The 22,909-nt window shown below is 32.2% G+C and overlaps 1 protein-coding gene across 1 annotated transcript; it reads right to left on the reverse strand.

Moving 5' to 3' along the window:
- Window positions 1-4,936: 4,936 nt before the first annotated feature.
- LOC149552801 (uncharacterized) lies at window positions 4,937-6,061 on the reverse strand. The gene is made up of 2 exons (XM_089788337.1): window positions 5,804-6,061; window positions 4,937-5,558 (listed from the first exon to the last, which is right to left on the reverse strand). The coding sequence occupies exons 1-2, from the start codon at window positions 5,937-5,939 to the stop codon at window positions 5,302-5,304; spliced, it is 393 nt and encodes a 130-aa protein (XP_089644463.1). The 5' UTR covers window positions 5,940-6,061; the 3' UTR covers window positions 4,937-5,301.
- Window positions 6,062-22,909: the final 16,848 nt, after the last annotated feature.

Genomic DNA, 22,909 nt, shown 5'->3' on the forward strand with positions numbered 1-22,909 from the left:
TGGTTTCCAGAGAACTAATGATAACAATAGCTTGTACATTAAGGAAGGACTAGATAACAAGATTGTTTTGGCAGAAATATTTGTGGATGATACTTTACTTATAGGGAATAATGATCTATGCAAAGATTTTTCAGAGAAAATGAACAAATAATTTGAAATGTCTATGTTTGGTGAGATTAAGTTCTTTTTTGGTCTTTAGATACAACAGTGCAAGAATGGTATTTGCATCACTTAGTCTAAGTATATCAAGGAGATATTCAAGAAGTTTTGTATGGAAGATTGTAAACTAGTTGGAACCCCCATGTGTACTAGATTAAAGCTTATCAAAGATGATGAATCAAAAGAGGTAGATTAGACCTTATATAGATAAATGATTGGAAAGTTACACTATGTGGTTTATACAAGACCTGATATTGCTCTTGCAATTGGTATAATATAAAGATTCTCAGCTAAACCTAGAGAAAATCACATGATGGCAATCAAAAGGATCTTGAGATACTTGAAAGGAACTAAAGATTATGGCTTGTGGTATAAACTTGGAGGAAATTTGGACCTAAAAGTGTTCACTGATGCTGACTGGGTTGGAAATCTAGATGACAGAAAGAGTACAAGTCGAGGTGCATTCTTTCTTGAAAAAAGATTGGTAACTTGGACAAGCAAAAAGCAAAATTACACATCTCAATCTACAGCAAAAGTAGAGTATGTTGAAGTAGCAGTGAATTGTTCTAATATTGTTTGGTTTGAATAGTTGTTGGAAGGCATGAAGATTGAGATCAAAGAACCAGTTGTTATGTTTTGTGATAATACAAGTGCAATTAACATATCCAAGAATCTAATGATGCATTCCACAACCAAGCACATTGCTATAAAGTATCACTCTATCGAAGAATTGGTGCAGGATAAGGAGATCAGACTTGAATATGTCCATACAAAAGAACATATTGCAAACATATTCACCAATCCATTACCTAAGGATGCATTCTTATATCTAAGAGGTAAGTTAGGGGTCATTCCCCTATATGAAGCTCACTAAGATAAAGTTTTAGTGATGCATCAACATGAACCAAGTTGAAGATCTATTAGTTGATGCGGCATAGTCATGGGAACATTGTATATGAATCAGTACTTAAGGTACACTGTTACTCATTTGGTATGTGTTGTCTTTGGCATGTGTTGTCAAAGAGGGAGAGTTTACTGTCATATCTTTCTAAAATTTAAATTTTTTTAAGGGAGAGTTTGTTATTAAGGAAAGAGGCTATGTAATTCACAAAGGGAGATTACTGCATTAGTAAAGTTTGCGGCATAAAATCTAAGAGGGAGAAACTTTCTATCAAGAAAAGACTAGTTTTCAATTTTCATTGTGCTATGACATGTTGTGTTGCCATCAATACCAAAGAGGGAGATTGTTGGATACAATTGTCCAATTGTGTGTTGTCTTTGATGTTACACAAATGTCAGATCAGTTGGGAGACAAAGTCTACTAAGCTCAGTTGTCAGCAAAGCAATTTTTAGAGTCTATCGAGCATTCCTAGACATTACTCTATGGAAACAGTGTCTATCGAGCTCACTCAGGTGTCAAAGGAAAATGTGGCAGAAAGTAGTGTTAACCGAGCTCGCATGGTTAACAAAGGAAAGTTAGTTCTTACTGAGTTCACTCGGTCTCCAAAGGATTTTGCAGGGTTTGCAATGTTAACCAAGCTTCAATTGGTTAACACAGGAAATCATTTTTGGAACAATGTTTATCGAGCAAGGTAGGTCAATGAAGGATTTTGTTCATTTGGGAAATAAAGTTTAATTTTTTTAAGTATTAATTCTAGCTAACTGAGGTAATGTTTATTGGTAATTGTAATGTTTAATTGAGCTGGCTTGATAATCTAAAATTTATATATGAAAGGTCAAGTTAAGAATTCTAAAGTGTAATGAGTGAGCATGCAAGTATATTGATTGAATAAGAAAGTGTGAGCGATCTTTGAAGGATGGTCAGATATCCTTGAGAAGCAACAAAGTTTTATTTGATCAAGAAGGATCTAGTGGAGCAAAATAAAGATCTATATCAGCAATTCAGTTGCATCTCATTCTGGTCATTTCATTGTTACTTTCTTACCATTGTAGTAGTATTCTTAGGTCTCTTAACAGAGTTGGCTTAACAGCCATTTGTAAATCCTCTAACAAGGTGACAGTTCAATTGAATTTTTCTAAAGTCCTTTTGCAAGGCCACTCCTAACATGGTGATTAAATCCTCTAACAAGGTCACACCTAACAGTGTGTTTTGTAACCTTTAACTAGGTTGGCTCCTAAAAGGGCTCACTTCAAAAGAGTGAGAATCGATAGCTATTTACTTGGTGGTTTTTCCCATATTGGGTTTCCACGTTAAATATGGTGTCTCATGTGTTTATGTTATTTTTTTATGGTTGCATGCTAATCATTGTGAATGTTTAAAGATCAGTAATAAGTTAATATACACTACATCTATCAAGTTACAACATTATTATGTATGTTTACCAAGTGACAATAGTAACTAGTTTTACGAGACATCTAAGGGATCTGTGAATTTTTTTTGTGGTAACTGATTCACCCCTCCCCCTCTTAGTTACTCCATCTATATTTCCAACACAATGAAGATGGAGATTCCTGGTATGAAGGAAATGAGATGAACCTCATGATAATTTAGGTAGTTCCTTGCAAGAAAATCAAGAAAAATGCCCAAAGAAGGTTTGATAAAATTTTCTCCAAGGCATGAAATTGCAAGTGTAAAAGTGGGAATCAAAATTTCCTTTTGCCAATATCAACACTTTAGTTGAAGTGACATATAAATTAGGTTATTAAATAACTCAATAAATTAGTTGGTCCTCTTTTCCCAAATAAATTAGGAAATTCCAAGTAATTGGAATTCAATTATGGAAAATGACGTGGTTAATAAAATATATTTAATCAATTATAAAACTCTCCCAAATCAACATTTTAATAACATTTTTTGTGACCATTGTAGAATCTTAAATGCATAGACACTCTCATGAGTATAATCAAATAATGCATCATGAATCGAGGTTTACCAATTATACGAGGGCCATAATAATATAATTATACATATACATCATCCATACATGGATGATAATTACTCAACATGAATGGTAAAAATCACTATGTCCTAATACCATAGTCATGGATATAGATGCATAGCCAGATCTTGAACTTATGTTGAATGTACTTGGTACATGTTCAATAAATAAGAAAACATCAAGTGTAGATGTTCAATATAAAATAGTCAAAGCACACAAGAATAGATAATTAGGTGAAGGAAAAAAGGACACCATGTAGATCTCGCAAGTGTGTGACTATGAATCTGTTCCCACTTTGTACTAGCACCAATAGGCTATCCACACATAGTAGTTGCACAGTACAACATAACATCATATAATCATATAATATAGCACTTTTAGAATCATTTAATAATCCATTTTCACAATAGAGCATATATTTATTTAAGCTAGAAGAAAGATTTACACAACGTAGAACACACTAGTAATGAATCCAATAATATACATCTTATAGCTCAGAATTCATAATCCATGTCCAAATAAAAACTAAACCAGACATTTTTATAAGGCATCATGTCATGTCACCAACATCATCATGCAAACATGATCAAACTAAATAGTAACACATCTAACATCTAGCATCTATGATACTGGTAATCAAAATAATGTACAATCATTGAAGCATCTCAGCATGCAAATACACATGAAAATCTATCAGAGTACCTCTTCATTCATAATAATGATGGAATAGAATACATGAGAGGCACTACACTACATACAAGATCATATGGTTTATTTAAACAACAAACAAATGCAGAATCATAGATTTTTCTTTTAAATAATTAGCTTAAAATAATAATATTCAATCATTAGAAAAGATAATAACAACATCAATATTAACGCACATGGCTTAAAAAAAATCCAATTTTTTAAAATAAAAACTCTTTAAGATACTACCCATCAATATGATATTTCTATTGAAAAGACAGAACCTTTTGTACAAACTCAACACATATAATCGAACATGTTTTACATCATGTGGCCTAGAAAAATCAAGGAATAAACTAGTTAGAAGAATGTAAACCAAAAATCTTGAAGACAAGACATACAATTTTACAAAAAAAATTGTCTTTTTATAGACATAATACATTTTAAGCAATACACTGTTTGTCTTTTATGAAATAATAGAGAAAGACAAAGTCTATTGTATCTATTAGAAAGCCAGATTTATAGACCCCAACTCCAATTGAAATGGTCAAATCTAATTCAATGATAATTAAAAATTAACTAGAATTCAAGAAGTCGTCCTTATAATTCTTAATAATAACTAGTGTTTGATATACTATGATCATTATAGAAGGTAAATTTTAATTGGTCAACAATAGATAGGTGGGAATTTTGATGTTTATATTAAATAAAATAGAAGTGGGTCTCAATCTTACAATATAAGAGATAAAAAATTATACAAATAAAAAGCATATTTTTTATTATATGAGAAAGGTTTTGAAATGATGAGCACAAAAGGCAGCGTGGCATCGAAAAGTAGCAAAGCTAAAACAAAAGATAAAGCACGAAAACAATCAGCTGACAGGAAATGGGAACAGTAATAAATCCAAAACTATTTTTGCAACAGAAATATTATATTCAAACAACAAATTTCAAAACCAAATTTTAACTTCAATCTTGTGCTTCATATACCTCAGTCTTATTTTTTCATTTCTTACTTCTTGATCATCATGTTTTTGTAACAATTGACTAAAGGATGTAAGTCCTTTATTAATGCAAAAGAATACATAAAAAAATCTTCAAACTTTTCTCTCTGTAAATTCTCACAATTTTCTTTCAGTAGAATCTCTTCTAATGATTTCTCCAACTTCGTGTCAATTAATAGGGCCAAATTTTATAAATTTCCACAGATTTCATATATATATATATATAAACATCGTGATGGACAAAATCTGACAGATGTACTGCAACTTTATACAGCATTGTTGTGCTATACTTTTAATCTACAAGTTACAATTCTCAACCTTTTTTATGTCAGTACAGTAAGTCTCTTGATCTCTTACATGGATTTACATTCTTAAACTCTTCAAGAGAACTCTCACATGGCTTTACAATCTTGAACTCTCACATAGATTTACATTCTTGAGCTCTTGCACTTTTCCTATATTTGTACAACACTCATATGGCCTGTCATTCTTGAACTCTAAGACTCAATTTACATGGGCAAAGATTCACAAGAAACCATTAAAACCATCTCCTACCTGTACAAAGATGCCTGGTTCATACGATATCTAAGCATTCCATTGTAAAGAGCAATTCTGTTGGCAGGAATGTTCTTCCCACCAATTGCCCTCTTTTCTTCAGCTGGGCCTCCAAATTTTGCACAATCTCTTCTTCTACATTCTTCTTTCACCTCTCTATCATCACCTTGCTTTTCTCCAAAACACTCCTCCAATTCCTCAGCAAAATGAACCTTCTTCTTCTTCTTTCTCTTCTTCTTCCCCAAGTTCTCCCCTGCCAATGGAAAAACAAAACATGAGAAAAAGAAACCTGAAATTCAGCTAAAACATGTATATTTCTCCGTCTCTCATCTTCTTTGTGGTAATCTTTCGTTTGTTGGGTTTGTTGTGTAAAACGTTTTTCACTTGGATTTGCACTTCTCGACTAAACTGAGACATTATTATCTTATATTTTAGCATAACAAGATTTGGGTACTCTTTGAAATCTATATTCCTTATCATTTCATTCATAAAGTTTACCTGAAGGAGAAGAAGAAGAAGAATTAGATAGAATGGTGAGCTCCAACAGCTTATGACGTCCACAAACAAGAAGTGCTACTCCACCAGAGACCATAATAACTGCTAGAAGTCCCATACTTCCTGCAGGCGCCGCCATTATTGAAACAAATTGGGTAAAACCCAAATCACATGCATTCTTTATATATACAACAGCTGCGAATTGGTCTACCTAACCCACAAGAAACCCATGAATTAAAAACAAAGTGAAGAGGATAAAGGAAAAGGGTGACAAAGAAGCATAAAGTATTACAAGGGCGAGAGTAAAGTTTTTGTCATAAGTGTAGATGATTGATTCCCACGAAACTGGATTTCTTTGGCTGTTTGAAGGTTTCTAATGATAATTGAAGGTGGTGGGCGTCATGAATGACATCATGAGGAGTTGGTAACTTGGTATTATTTTCTTACATGGCGGCTGTAGAGTGTGCCATTATTTATATGGGAAGATGCCTGGCTTCTTGCTGTAACTTGTAAGCCCAGGAAGATCTTTGCCGACATTATTGACTTATTCATTTTTGTGAGGACAACAACTGGAGTGCATGAATATGGGCATTGGGCACCTCTGCCTTTATATAACGTCACATTTCTATGTTGGATGGGTGATAAGAGAATAAAAGCACGCGGCAAAAAACTACAAGAGGGGGTGAGAAATTGTCTTAGATTCCCATTGTGGGGGGTCCCTAGCCATCTATTTCTAAATCAATCATGCCGTGGTACCAAGTACGTGGGCCTTCTATTGTAAGATGGTTTGGTTGAGATGTAACTAGACTAGGTAAAGTCTTCTCTAAATACATATTGTAATGGTTGGGAGAGATATAACTAGACTGGGTAAACTCTTCTTTAAATACACTAAAGATAATTGAATGTACTCATATCTATTTTTATAGTTGAAATTTCTATAATAGCAAGTTCTATTTGTTTGACACATACATCCTACTTATAGGATGTCTCAATGTAAGAGAAAGAATAAAGCTATGGTTTACAATTAGTCTTTAGGATGTATAACTCTATGTTGAAGTATGAGAAATTGGGTGGTGTATGGTATTGCTTCATCATAGGGTTGATAATTGTTATCCTATTGGTTTGTTTCTTCTCATGAAGAAACTTTTCTTTAAAAAAGTATATTGAAAAAATATCTAAAAGTGTACTGAAAAAATAGTTTTTATGGGATCTATGACTTGAATAGGTCAATTAAATATTTTTATTTGTGGATGATGGTATGTGCTATTTGATGCAATGATCCCCATTTATTTAAAAATAAGTAATATTTTGACTTTTGTTTAAATAATCGTTCACAATATGGGTTCATATATGAAAAACATTTGAATGTCATAGGGATCGTTTCAATTTGAATGTATGATTTATATATTATGTGAATAAGATAGTTTTGTTGCATGCATGATGATGTTATTGAATGAAATTGTTTGCATTTATTTAAACATGAGTGATATTTTGATGTTTATTATAATTGGTTATGCATTAGATGAACCCATGTACAATAGACTTAAATAGACATTTGGTGGTCCTAATTACATTTTATCTAGATATAATTTTTACCAATGACACATAATACATACTTTGTTTGGTTTGTAAATATTTAAAAGATTGAGTTATCTTTTATCATATCACATAATCTATGACTCGTTAAGTTATTATTTGAGTTTATCTTTTATTAGTATATTAATTAATTAACATGTTATATGGATGGTGATATTATTTAATGGCATGGTTCACATTTATTTAAACATAAGTAATATTTTCACCTTTCTTAGATGGGAACATGTATGATGGATATATATAGGCATTTAGTCATTTGAATTGTATTCTTTTTAGGAAATAAATATTACCAATGACACATATGCTTTGTTTGATTTGTGAATATTTTAAAGATTGTGTTATTTCATATTATATTACATTTTTTGTGGGATTAATGTATTGTTTGAGTTTAAATTTTATTAGTATACCAATTAATTAACTTGTATGGTGGTGATACTATTTAGTGTAATGGTTTGCATCTACTTAAACATAGTAATATTTTTATCTTTCTTACAAATGGTCATACATGATATGGATCCATTTATTCTGGTCATATATAGACATTTGGTGGTCCTAAGTGCATTTTGTCTAGATATTTACTTTTTTCTAATGATTTGTAAGCTTTTCTTGATTTTACCAACATTTTAATGATAGTGGTATCTTCAATTATATCACATAATTTTATAGAATGAAATTATTATTTGAATTTTATCCTTTATTAGGAAATTGACTATTTAACTTGTTATATGGATGGTGATACTATTCAATACAATGGTTCACATTTATTAAAAATAAGTAATATTTTGACCTTTCTAATCACTGACCATAATTGATATGGATTTATGTATGATGGGCATAGGCATACATACTGACCCAAAGTAAATGTTGTCTAGATAATAACTTTTACCAATAACACATATTCTTTGTTTGGCTTATGAATATTTTAGACATTTCTATCTTCTATTATGTCACATTTTTTTGTTAAGGAGTGATAAAATAAATTTATTTTTTAAATTTTGAATCACTTTTATAATGTAACAATTGAATATTTAAATCTTTACATCTAAAGTGCAAGGCCTTAGTGGCCAAATTTGATGACATCCATAACCATTTTCATAATAGTAAGAATGTGGAGGATAATATTGATGATGGTGGACTAGAGAAGGTCATTGAATTGATGGAGAGAATGGGGAGCATGGAAATTAGTATGATGAACATTAACTAGAATATTCATAAAATTCTTGGTCCTTGGATGATATGCCTCAACAAAGTGCTTGGTATGTTGGAAGCTAGTTCTATTCTCCTTTGAGTCTTGATGTGGAAGCTAGCAATGTGAGTGGGTAGGTATGGACTCAAGTGATGATGAGGACGTTGGCCATTGATGTTACTTGGGCTCTCCTTGATATCAAGTCTTACGTGTGTAGCCTATTAAGGCTTAAGGAGGGCATGGTGGCTTGCATCAAAAAGATGCTCTAATGTATCTAGTTTCTCTATTGGCTACCTCTTTTAGGGTCTAGGTGTTGGTTTTTGTCTATTTTTTATGTTGGTTTTTATTTTATTTTAATGTTGGTGTTATCGGTTTAATACATAGTTTCATTTTGGGACTCTCTTTGAACATCTTTATGTACCTTTTTGCAATAGAGTTTTGGATCCCCTCAAAACCTATTTTGCCTTTAATAAAAAATAATTGAATATCTGAATGGTATACTTTTGTATAAGATATAATCTTTAATCTATATTTGGTCTTAGGCATTTTATTTTGTATTTTATATCTTTTTTTATTTTTTTTTGCTACTCAATATTATGATCATGATACATGATCCATTATTAAGGATATTTAATTCATTCTAAGTATACTATTAATAAAAGTATTTGTACACTAATCTTGCATAAAGTTGGGATGAAAGGGTGAGCTATTACATACTTAAGTGCAAGGTAGCTTATCCTTAAATTATAAGATGAAAATAAATAAAACCTTTAATTTCCATTAATATTGGCAATAAAGAAATAACTTCAAATAATATAATTTCATAGTACTCTTCATATGTGTAAGTTCATAATCCATGTATTAGCACATGAATAAGGTATAAAAATAGTACCATTTATGTGAGCTCATTACATGTAGTCAACGCTATCAATGATGTCCAAATACAAGGAATGATATATTATCAACCACAACAGTCACTTGCAAGTTTGGAAGACAGGACCATGGCTCAAGATTTTTCCCATCCATGAAGCTTATTGTTGGACAAAAAATGGAGTATATAAACTTGTCCAAAATGTGATCTTGGGAAGATAGAATATATTTCAATGATCTTATCTAAGATTCATGTTTGTTATTGTAACTATAAATAGATAGTGATATATATCCACCAAAATATGATGTAATTTTTTAAGAGTAAAATATGATTGAAGAAGAAGATTATATATGATGTAAGGATGAATAATAAATGTAATGAATGTCTCTCGATACATTAATACAAATAACTAATAATTCTAAAATATTTTTTGTGTATGATGTTTTATTCTAATTTATAGATAATTTATGATATATTGGATGACATTAATCATCACCTTGTGATTGAGTATAGGGTATAAGACTACAACAAAACTAGATCACTTTAGTATAGAATTTTGGTATGCACTTTTCAAATTTCTTACTAACATGTATTTCATTATCATGGCCCTTATTATGTTCTATTGAGATTAACCATATTTAAACCTCACACCAATAAAACTTATTCTTAATTCACCAATTAATCCTTCATATGTATTCTAATCTAATTGAATGCATGAAAAACTGAAAGCATTAAAATATTCACAACACTTTGAAACAAGACATGGCGACCTAGAAACCTTCCAAATAGAAAGTAAAACTAGGGTGGGGATGATACCCACAAGCTTTAGTAATGTAGTATAAAGTTGGTTGATTAAGGCTTACACTAATCACTTCTGATGATCTACACTATTAGGAGCAATACGGATTGTTAGGTCCACCTTGTAAAAGGATTTATAAAACATACAATGAAGTATGCACTTAGTAAAGAGATTTATAAAAGACTGTTAAGTCTACTTGGTGAAAAGATTTAGTTGTTCCACCTGTTAGGATGAACTAGTGGTTGATCTCTAATCTACAACTTTGATTTGCTAGTTGAGATTCCTTTGGAGTGTAATGATCACTTGTTGTGATAGATAAATCTTTGTTGCTCCTTATACTTCTTGTAGCCTTCTTACTTCACATGGTTTCTTCTCTTAGTGCATCTCATACTCATACCATATATATTCTTTTGGATGTGATAGAATACATTACATATATACCAATCCAAATCACAATTCATCAAAGTTGGCTACAACACAAGTTTTACCAAAATACACAAAGTCAGCCCAACTATTGGAACTCGGGTTCTGAAGATAGACTTGGTGAGGTTTTGATACTTAGCAACGATTATCAACACTCAAAATTGTCATGATCTCAATAGACATAGAAGCCCAATTCATACTAATCACTTCCAAGTAGTCTAAACTTGGTCAACACTGGTGGCACAATGAACACTACAAAACTTAGCATATAAACTTAATCACTTGGTTCACACTGCATAGCTCAATCAACATTATCACTGCAAGCTCGATATAAACTAAGTCACTTGGTTGACACATCCTAGCTCAGTCAACACTAGATTCACATCACTAAAGTTTCAAACTCAATAAACACTAGAGAACTCAATTTGCACTGAAAAACTTAGTAAACACTATGAAGCTTGGTTTACATTGATAATCATCAACTCGGTAGATACTACTCGATGTGAACTAAATATTGTTTTTGGAACTCAGTAGTAACTACAAAACTTTGTAGAACCTAAATTACTTGGTTAACACTATAAACTACAAGATAAGCTCAATAGTTGCTAACCATTTGATTAAGTGTGTGTCACTAATAAAAAACTTGACCATAATGTCAATAATCTCCCCATTTAGCATTAGTGACAAAAACACTTATCAATCAAAACCAAATTCTCAAAATTTAAAATTCAAACAATCTTTAGTCTTTGTCATGTGTGCTCAACTCGGTAACATACTTTATTTTTGAGATTTTTCAAAATTGATTTTGTGAGAGATGTTTTTTGATTATCTATAGATGTATATGTATACTATTATGATGCTTCCGCATACATGTATACATTTTACGTACTATATAAATTTCATACCCTTATATTACATTTCTCTTTTCATCTTCTCTCCCTTTATTGCATCTTCTCATTTTCTCCCCCTTTTTGAGATTAATACCAAAGGTGTATGCCACATGGTAATACTAAAATGTTACAAGAAGTCAGAATATACCTTCAAAATCAATGACATTGTCTTATCCAAATTTTCTTGTAACACCTTTCTTTCATATAATGCAATATGTACTTCTGTTGATAACTCCATAATGTGATTAGCTCTTGAGAAGTTATTGTCATGGGTGAGAGTTTTGGCATGTGCAATGTGTTTCTACAATTCATCCATGTTTAGAATAATTATGCCTTGAATGTCTACAACTGTGGCCCTGATCCTGGCTTCTTCCCTTAGTAATTTTTCCTGCATAATAGTTAGAAATTTGATTTTTGAGTAATGAGTAGAACTATAGCTCAAGTCAAATGACAACTGGTGTGCACATTCCTTCAAGTCTTCATCTATTTTAGATATTTTATCTTTGATTTCCTTAGTGAAGATAGATGTATCACATAACTTACTAAATAATGGAGTAACATTGTTCGCAGAGGTTTCCAATGAGTTGAGAATAGTAGACAAGTCTACTTGATATATATAGCAATTTTCTGTGCAACTAGCTCCAATACTTTATTCTCAAATTTCTTCTCTGCTCTCTATAACAAATTTTCTTGGCCATCCAAATCTTCATTGATTTTTTGAACAACTTCTACTAACTAAACCAAAATAGGTTGAGTACTATCAACCTCGATACCAAGTGCATCTACAAATATGTTCTTGGCATCTTCTAGCACTTGGTTTTCTCTAATTTTCTCTTCTCTAAGCCTCTATTGCTTACCTTTCTTCTACAATAATTCACCTACTATGTGCATTTGATCAAGATTTAGGGTAGGGATATCCCAATTTAGGATAACTATATCCTCATCAAAATCAATGTCTTCTTCTTCACCTTTGTCCTTGCTTGAAGCTTTGGTACTCAGTTGAGGCTTGGTCTCATCTATCATCATAGAGACTATCTGTAGACTTGAGATTGTAACAATAGTAAGAATAGAAGAACTAGAAAAAAAAGTAGATACTACACTAATAGTAGAAATACCTAGTTGTTGTGTAGCCAAATCTGATGAAGGAGGAAGTACTAGCTACTCAGTAGATGAAGTATCGATCACTTTAGTCAATGTAGTACTTAGATGAATAGGTGCAAAGATTGGTTGGGTGCTTGTAATTTTAGTGGTTGCCACAACCAACTCAGCACAAGATTTCTCTAACATTGATGGATTTAAAGATTTTCTCAGAGGGTGAAGAAATGAGGCCATAACTACTGCTACAATCTTCTCTTGGTCAGTTTATTCAATACTTTGAATCTTAGGGAGATTCTCCTTAGTAGCTTCCTATTCCTACTCCTAATCATCCAGATTGACATCATCTATTTCTATCTCTTCCTCACCATTATTTTATTTTTCATCCTTTTCATCTTCATCATCATCTTTGTCCCTGACATGAACAACAAAATCATTCTTTTGATGAAGATTGTAGATATTTCTCCATATAGTAGTAGCTGACTTCACCATATGTTCAATTGCATTCACCAATATCAAGAAAGTGTGGAATTTTGAGGTAAGCTTTTCTTCCTTCTTCTTCATGGATTCTTTTATTTATTTATCATTAAGACTTAGCATGAGATGCCTTAGAGTTTGTTCAAACATATGTTTTGCAATCTTCTTGACATGTTCCTATCTTTGTTTGATTCTTTCCATAAGTTCATAGGGAATTTTTTGTACAAGTTGATCAGGTGAATATTTCCATTTACCTAACTTAGACATAGTCATGTCTTCAACTTGCTTCTTTTCATCTATATTTTTGGTCTCAATATGAGAGATTTAAAGTTTTCCATGCCAACTCTTGCATCAATCTCTTTTAATATCTCTTGAAATGTAGGTGGAGGCCTTTTGAATATAACATCCTTTGCTTCTTCTTCACCTAATTTAAAATTCTTCCTTGATCTGGATGCTCTTCTAGTGAATATTGTAGTAGGTGACTTGGTAGGTCTGGTTATGATAACCTTACCTTTCCTCTTAATTGGCTCTTCTTCTTATGATTTAGTTTATTTTGCCTCATCTTCTACATCATCTTCTTCCACATCATCTGCTTTACCCTCTGTCAATAGGAGAGTATAACTTTCTTGCTTCAGCTTTGCTATCCTCTTCTTTCCTTTGCTAATTGCTTGAGGAAGGTTTATTTCAAGTTCTATTCTAGTGTTGGCTTCATCATAGGTACTAAAATATGTAGCCTTGGGATCCATAGGTTCATTCTACAATTCCTTAGTGATGTCTTTGTTGATATCAATGTTAACCTCATAGCTTAGAGGCTTAACCCAGACTACTCTAGGTTTGATTGATTGAATGTACACCTTATCGTAGTCTACCATGAAACAAACATCATTCTAGTAATCTTCTACAAGTTTCTTAGGAATTTTAAATATGTTATTCATCTTTCCTTTGAATGAATCAATATAATTATCCATGATACTAAAAAAACTCTCACCTATCTCTGATATATACTCGTTGATTTGATATAATATTGGCACATCTTTTCTCCATATGACTGAACCATTTGAAGGGAAAAACTTTTGCACAAAGAAGAATAAAAAAGTTAAAAGTGAATCAAAATTACACTAGTTACTCTTCAAAGTTCTGATGCTCTCCATGTTCTTGTTGAATTTAATTAATACCATCTTGGCAAGGTCAAAGGACATGTTGTTATTCACCACCCTAAGAGCTAGATCAACTACTTCACATGACACATTGTTGAGACAATTGGTTTTGTAGATCTTATGTGCTATTACATGGATTCCATATTTCAGCTTCATGTCAGTCACACTATTGATCTTCATACCTCTTCCATCCCACTCAGCAAGAGTTTTGCTTTCCAATTCTACCCAACTTAGGGTTTTGGTCATCTTTGCCTTGTTCAACATTGAGAGCCCTATGATTTGATGAGTCATTTTCTTTGTTATTGGAATAGGCTACTCTAACCATAGCTTCCCATTGTGTACATGGCTAAGCATAAACCTTACCCATTTTATCTAGAAGTCTTAAGGCATATGTGGAAAATTGGTTAAACCCTTGGTTTCCAAGTGTTGATGCTCACTTTTTAAAGCACCATTCACACACAACTTTTCTAGAGCCTCATCCATCTCTAGGGTTCCAATGTATTGAATTGAACAATGAAAATGCAATTGAATATCATTAATTATTAGTACATTTTGTGGAATCTATGACTGAGCTCTAGTTGGATAAAGCATTTCCATAATTTTTGGACTTAACTTGAAGTCTGGCACCTTGCAATCAACTCCTCAAACTAACATCTCGGATCGCTTCTTAATTTTACTATTGGAGGATAACATACTTAGTAGGGTTTATAAAAACATGAAAATATTTAGCAAAAAATCATATAGATCACTTGGAAGCATGGAAATTGCTCTCAACAAATAGCTCTTTAAAAATACATGGTGATAAATGAATTTGATTCATTACCCTTTTAACCAATTTTACTTTTCAATTACCATTAATGCTTTGTATAATCACTTGCTTGATGATAGACTATCTTCCACTCAGTTCAATCTTAGTGCTCAGCAAAGTCATCCACAACTCAGTGTCTATGCAATATTTAGTTTCTCCTGACCTTGTTCGATAGGGTCTTGTAACCTGACCTAGCTCAATAAGGTCTAGATTTTCCTTAGACACTTGATGATCCCTTTTCATCTTGAATTTTGATATGAATATTTCCTCCTAGCTGACTAAAACTAATATAAGATGTCTACTTTAGAGTCTTAGTTCTAGTTATCCTTGTGGGAGATCAAGTAGAAATTCTTGAGTCACCCAATTCTTGAGTGACATGTGCTTCATGGCTCAGACTTGCATTCTCAGAAGATTTTGGAATCCATTACTATCTGATTTTATTTCTAATGATGTCAGACTTGGCTTTTGGAATCCATTACTATCTGATTTTCTTTCTAATGATGTCAGACTTGGCTTTCTTTTCATCTTCTATTCTTCTAGTGTTCATACAGTTCTTGGCAAGGTGTCCAAATTTTGAATAAATAAAACATCTTCTAGTGGTGTATCTTTTCCTCATGTGATGTTTAACACAATTTTCTCCAACATGTCTAAATTCTCCATAGTAGTGACATCTACACCATGTGTTTTAGTCCCAACCAAATATAGCTTTCGCAATTTGTTTTTTTGGGTTCAATATCTTGGTTTTGCATTTAGAAAATTTGTGCCCATGCTTCTTACATTTGTGACATTTTCCTTCAAATTTTGATTTCTCCTTACATTCATTAGCTCTATGACCATGCTTATTGTAGTTGTAACATTTTCCATTGAATTTTTATATACCATTACTCCAACATTTGTTTTATGTATGACCTAACTTACCATAGTGATTGCAAGTAGGACTTTGATTCTTTTGAGATCCTTCCTTGGATGATTCACCTATTTCTGTGTATCATATCCCTTCTTTGCCTTTCTATCTATATTGACTTTTCATATTCAACTGATTCATGTCTACTTGAGATTTCATCATCCTCTCATTGGTTTTCTTTTCAGCATTTAGATCATTTTGCAATCTTGCATTCTTTGATTAGATTCTTCATTTCTTCATTTGCATTAGTAAGCTGACCAATGAAGTCTGCCTACTGAAGGGATAGATGTTGAATTTCATTGTTCTTTTCTTTTATCTCTTCTTTATCCTAGTCTATTTCTTCCATGACTTCACACAATCTTACTAATTGAATTTCTTATTCTCTTTTTAGCTTTATAACTTCTTCTTGAAGGCTACCATTCTTTTCTAATAGTTCTTTGATTGCCACATCAACTTCATTTGAATTACTTTTTGAATATTTATCTTCAATTCTTTCTTTAGTGTCAAACTTTTAATTCATCTATACTGTAAGATCTTTTCTTCTTTTCAAGGATTGAGAGAGTTTCCCCTTTGCTTTATTAAGTTTCCTAATAGTCAATTCCAAACCTAGATTTTCATTGTCAATAGCCTTATCAAGTCTGAATACCTCCATTGCCTCTAATCTTTTCTCAAGCTATTAAACTTCTTCTTTGAGAACCACAAAGCTTTGATACCAATTGTTGGAAATATAAGATAGGCTAGATTATTAAGAGGGAAGGGGTGAATCAAGAACCAATAAAATTCATTCTTAATTCACCAATTAACTCTTCATATGTATTCTGATCTAATTGCATGCATGAAAAACTGAAAGTGTTAAAACATTCATAACACTTTGACAAAAGATATGGTGACCCAAAAACCTTCCAAATAGAGAGTGAAACTAGGGTGGGGATGATAAACACAAGCTTTACTACTGCAAAATAAAGTTGGCTAGTTAAGGCTTACAATGATCACTTCTGATGATATGCCCTGTTAGGAGCAATAAGGACTGCTAGGTCCACCTTGTAAAATGATTTACAAAACATAGAATGAAGTATGCACTCAGTAAAGAGATTTAAAAAAGACTACTAAGTCTACCTTGTGAAATCATTTAACTGTTCCACTTGTTAGGATGAACTAGTGGCTGATCTCTAATCTGGAACTTTGATTTGTTGATTGAGATTCCTTTGGAGTGTAATGATCTCCTACTATAATAGATACATCTTTGTTTCTCCTTATATTACTTGGAGCCTTCTTACTTTGCACTTCTACTCTTAGTGTGTCTTATACTCATACCATATATATTCTTTTGGATGTGATACAATACATTACATATATACCAATCCAAATCACAATTCATCAAAGTTAGCTACAATAAAAGTTCTATCAAAATACAAAAAGTTGGCCCAACTACTAGAACTCGAGTTTTGAAAACAAACTCAGTGAGGTTCTAATACTCAACAACCATTGTTAAAACTCAACATTGTCATGCTCTTGGTAGACATAGAAGCTCGATTCATGCTAATCACTTCTAAGTAGTTTGAACTTGGTTAGCACTGGTGACTCAATGAACATTGCAAAACTTGGAAAATAAATTAAATCACTTGGTTAACATTGCATAGCTCGGTCAACACTATCACTACAAGCTCGATATAAACTAAATCACTTGGTTGATAGATCTTGTCTCGACCAACATTAGGTTTACATCACTGAAACTATGAACTCAATAAATACTAGAGAACTCCATTTGCATTGAGAAACTCAGTAAACACTATGAAGCTCAGTTTACACTGATAATCATCAACTCAGTAGATATTGCTCAATGCTAACTGAATACTATTTCTAGAACTCAATAGCAAATGTAGAACTCGATAGAACTTGAATTACTTGGTTAACACTATAAACTGTAAAATCTTAGTAGCTGCTAACCATTTGACTAAGTGTGTGTCACTAATAAACAAACTTGACCATAATGACAACAACTCCAAACCTCCAAGGTCCTCTTATTACATTAGGAAAGAGAGTAATTTACTATGCTCAAGAAAACAACCTATGAATGAGTGTTCATGTTATCCTTTCATATATGGAATTTTTATTCTAAGAGAGGGGTGAAGAAATGAAAGATAAATGGTTAGAAATTATTTATATCATGTAGATGAAATAGAAGACTAAATAGACAAATTTTGACACTATATATAAAAAGCCAACATAAAGACTAACCTGCACAAAGTGTTTCATCCCAAAATGTCTATTAGGGTTGAACTAGGCTTAATAGACTCACCCTTGATGATAGGAGACAACCTTTATCAGAAAAAGGAGGTAAAGAAGTTATGTATTTGAAGAAGACTTATATTTCCCCATGACCAAATCTAAAACTCTACCACCAAATATATGCACAAATTAAATTAGAAGAATGTTTGAGGAAGTAAAAAATATATCTAGGAATTAACCTTAAATTAAAATGCATGGAAGGATAACAAGTGTGTTGTCAATAAAGTTCACAACAATTGTAAAATATGATGTACAACACCCAACCAATGATGGATAAAGATGCACCATAAGAATTCAACACTAATTTGTTAATTAATTATGAAAGGGAAGGAATGCCTTCTCAAAATGCCCAACTTTAGTATGGGGAAATTGTATTGATGAAATAGCATACATGGCATTATCATCCCAAAATACACTAGGGATTTTCTTCCCCATTCTTTTCCCCTTGGTAACACCACTTTGAGCAGGCCCTAATGTAAAAACTATAAAATATTATATTAATAAAATACAATGATAAATTAGCCTTTGATAGATTTAAAAAAAAGTGTTTTTTGAATAGAAAAGGATTGGTAAGTGTTTTAGAGATTGATGATGCAAGTTCCTCTTGAAATGATATCCAAAGTGTTAACGCAATACCATGAATTTGTAAAGACCTAAAATAGTATCGCAAAATGTATTCTTACATAATGATTGCAAGGCTTGACACTACAATGACATGAATTGCTTGAATTCTTTAATAAGCTATTTGAGTACATGATAGGGATGAGATAACATGCATAAATATAATTGATTAATAAATAATTACCTAAATGGGAGAGGTAACATGGATTTTATATGTCTCGTCCATTTAAAGGCATAAAACTCAAAGTAGGTTAAAATTAATTTGAGATGTCACCAAAAACCACAATACCAATATCCTATTAAAATTTGTGGCTAATTTATCATGGATGGGTGCCTTGGAATGTAGAGGGGAGATTGGGCTGCCCCACACACTCTAGATGGTCCTTTATGATGAAATAAGGCTCAAATTTAAATTCAAAATACATATTGACAATGGCTATATATAAGATATGTGCAAAATTGAGGTGTGATAAATTGAAATGTGTAAATGACCACTAATGCTTAAATAGGATCTATGTACACAAGAGATAATGATTAAATACAATAATTAAAGATATAATGCCTATAATTAAGAGCCAAAATTATTTAGCTTGAGATAAAATACTTCAATGCATAGAAAAAGTCTTCTAAAGTATACAAAATGAATACACACTAAAAATGGGAACTACACAAGTGTGCAGTCAGAAACATAAGGAAATGGGTATAATTTACAATAGTACATTTACCTATTACTTTAGCAGAAGTACAAATATACATTCATAAACATGGTAAAGTAGAATAAATAAATAAGATAGAATCTTGGCTGATGCAATCACATGTGCAAGGGAAGAAAAAAGACAAATTAAGGATCTTGGCTGATGCAATCACATGTGCAAGGGAAGAATAAAGTACAAATTAAGGATCTTGGCTGATGTAATCACATGTGCAAGGGAAGAAAAAAGACAAATTACAATGCAAAGGGTTATTTCTAAAAAAAGGCTCCAAATTGATTAAGTTAAGGGAGCTTAATGAACTAAACATCTGAACTGGTAGTATCATATTCAAAATGTTATTGCAAATGAACAAGTGGTCCTATAGAAAGAGAAAGAGTGCACATCAACGATAAGAAAAGACTCAATGATCCAACCAACTAGAAAATCTGTCAAATCATAAAAATGGAAAAAAATAAACCATGGATGATATAGGCTAGCATGTTTTTTAATATTAGCAAATCCTTGGAAAAGAGGAGGAAGAGTAGGAAATAGTTTATAGAAAACTATGTCATACTAGTTCTACTCATCCAAAAATATGGTGATGTAAAGATGGAATTGATAGTCTAGCAAGATGCTATATGTTATTGAAGTTGTAATGCCCTACTAGAGAACTCAAAAGAAATTAACTAGATTAATTCACAAAGATTTCTAAATAGTTTTTTTTTATAAAGAATATAATAACAAGAAATAACATAGCGGAAGCAATAACTCACATACATACATAAGAAATTTACATTAATACTTAGATCTCTTAAGGGTTCATGACGTTGAATCACATACATAAGTTTTATTAAGATAATAAAATCCTAATCATAGGATAACCATAAGTACAAAATAAAATGAAATGATATACAAGTACATAAGATGCCATATGGCATAACTAGAATGCATAATCATCCTCTATACAAGTCACATGCTATGCAATGATAAAAGAATATACATCATGATAAAGTACATCTCATAAGATTTTCAAAAATTGAAGTACAGGTAATCAACATAAGGCCATAAATAAAATCACAAGATCAGAAGAATGGAACAACTACATAAGTACATCCATCAATGACATCCAACTATTGGATCTCAATGGTATAAGAAACACTACCAACCAACCTTGTGGAACCAAAATGGCCCACTACCACCATGCTGAGGAGATAATCTCAAGTCCCAAATTGATAACAATCCAAAAGTCAAACATGAATATAGGTCAAGGAATCATGATAGAAATCTATCTGAAAGGTACCAAGTACACAAGTAACATCTAATCCTAGAGGAAACATAGACACATAGAAAACCTAATATGCATGTGGGAAAGTGTCATCACATGAGCCAACTATAAGGTTACCCTAGCAGCCTCTCTGGACTTCACCCCCCTAGTGACTCTATGTGACATCAGTATGATTTCTTATAGACAAGCCATACTAATGAGGCAAGCTTGCAACCAAGCATCCTCTCTACTCCCATCCTAGCCTATACTAGCACTTGAGGAATGGGCGAGGTTAAAAATTGACTCTTGTTAATTCATTTTAACCCATTTAATGAAATGCTGTCACTTGTTAATATAACTTACAAGGAGTTACCCAGGTAGCTTCTGTAGAATTTGATGATGATCAAATTCATAGATCCATGGATATCTTGCATGCAAATAACCTGCTACATGGAAGTAAGAAAGGTAGAGAGAAAGAGAGAAGGGTTTTCTCAATAAACAAGAAGATTGAATTTACTTATGAAAAATAGAATGAATGAATTTACAATTGATCAATCCTTATGAAGGAGATCAAAAACCTAAAAGGGAAACCCTTAGAGGTGGTTAATAATTACTAATTAATTATTGAATGGAAATGCAAGGTGCATAAAGTGAAATATTAAGAAGGTAATTTAATAAATTAAATTAAATTAATCTTTTACTCTAATAACCCTTTGAAGATGAGAAACAATACAACTACAAACAATGCAAAAAGAGCGAAACTACAATGCAATGCTAAAAGAAAACTTGGATCCTAGCAACAAGGCCTGATGAGGTACCTAATCACAACCAAATCTCTATGAAATAGAGAAATAGATAAAACCCAGTAGAAAAAACCCTAAGTTCCAAAAAGAGATAGAAAAAGATACACAAATAAAACATCTCAATAGATCCTCTCAAGACCATAAGTACAATAAAGCCCCAATGATAAAATTTTGAGACTCCATAGCCCCACTTGAGAATGGTAGAACTCCTGTGTTGATGAACATAACAATGTGGCTCCAATCTAAAGGAAAGAAAGGTAGTGGACAAGGATGATAAAACCCATGAATGTAAGGTGAAGCCAGAAGTCCTAGTTGATGCTCAATGGAGAATGCATGAGAATCTTGAAGTTGAATCTCCAATGAAAGTGGAATAACAAGTGTGTTGAATCTATCATCTATGAGGAGATCTGTGTCCTCTGATATATACTCAACAACTATAGTAGGTTGCTCGATGACTAGAGCTACAATGGTAGGCAATGTTGAAGAGTAAACATGTGTGATAGATGAAATCAAAATAGGAGGTGGATGTGTAGAAGTCACAACACTGGTCTTAGGAAATACACATAATTTCAAGTGACCTAACTTCACCTTAGTATTCTCTCATGAAGAAGAAGAGTGAGTCTTTGATAGTGGAGATGGTGGACCAAAATGAGAGTAAGAGTATATACAAGAAAAGTGATCAAAAATCCCTATAGCAACAATATTTGCTATTTAAATATCTCCAATGTGCACTAAATCTTGTACAAACTTAACTATCTTTGATGTCCCATTGTGTGTAATCTGATAAATAGAGAGAATGTTAGAGGACAAAAATAGAACACAAAGTACATCATAAAATGCTCCATCATCAATACCAATAGAACCTTTCCCACATACAGTCATAACAATGTTGTTCCCCATCAAAATGTGTGGAGTAAGAGAAGCCTTAGAAAAAGAGAACAAATCCTAAGAAGATGTCATATGGTGTGAATTACCTAAATCTAGTAACCATCTAGAAGAATGTGGAGTAGCAGTTGCACATAGTGCATGACCCTTTCCTATATCTTTACCATTTGACTAGAATGATGATGATATAGATGATCTATGGGAAGTAGAAGGAATATTAATGTTTCTCTTCTAAAAGAGAGCTATCAAATATGAAACCTATTTGGCATAGCCATCTAACTTCTTCTCATAGTAATGTGACTCATCATGATTAGGCTTATTACAATAAGCACACTTTAGTCTTTCTAGC

This window comes from Cupressus sempervirens, chromosome 6 (assembly GCF_028749045.1).
Source record: "Cupressus sempervirens isolate cs-2001-9-10 chromosome 6, ASM2874904v1, whole genome shotgun sequence".
Lineage (NCBI taxonomy): Eukaryota > Viridiplantae > Streptophyta > Pinopsida > Cupressales > Cupressaceae > Cupressus > Cupressus sempervirens.

Bases quoted from the DNA above. Each gene is read 5' to 3' on its own strand.
- LOC149552801 (XM_089788337.1), bottom strand. From the start codon at position 5,939: ATGGCGGCGCCTGCAGGAAGTATGGGACTTCTAGCAGTTATTATGGTC. The intron at 5,559-5,803 runs GTAAACTTTATG...TTCCATTGGCAG, and splicing joins TTCTTCTTCTTCTCCTTCAG to GGGAGAACTTGGGGAAGAAG.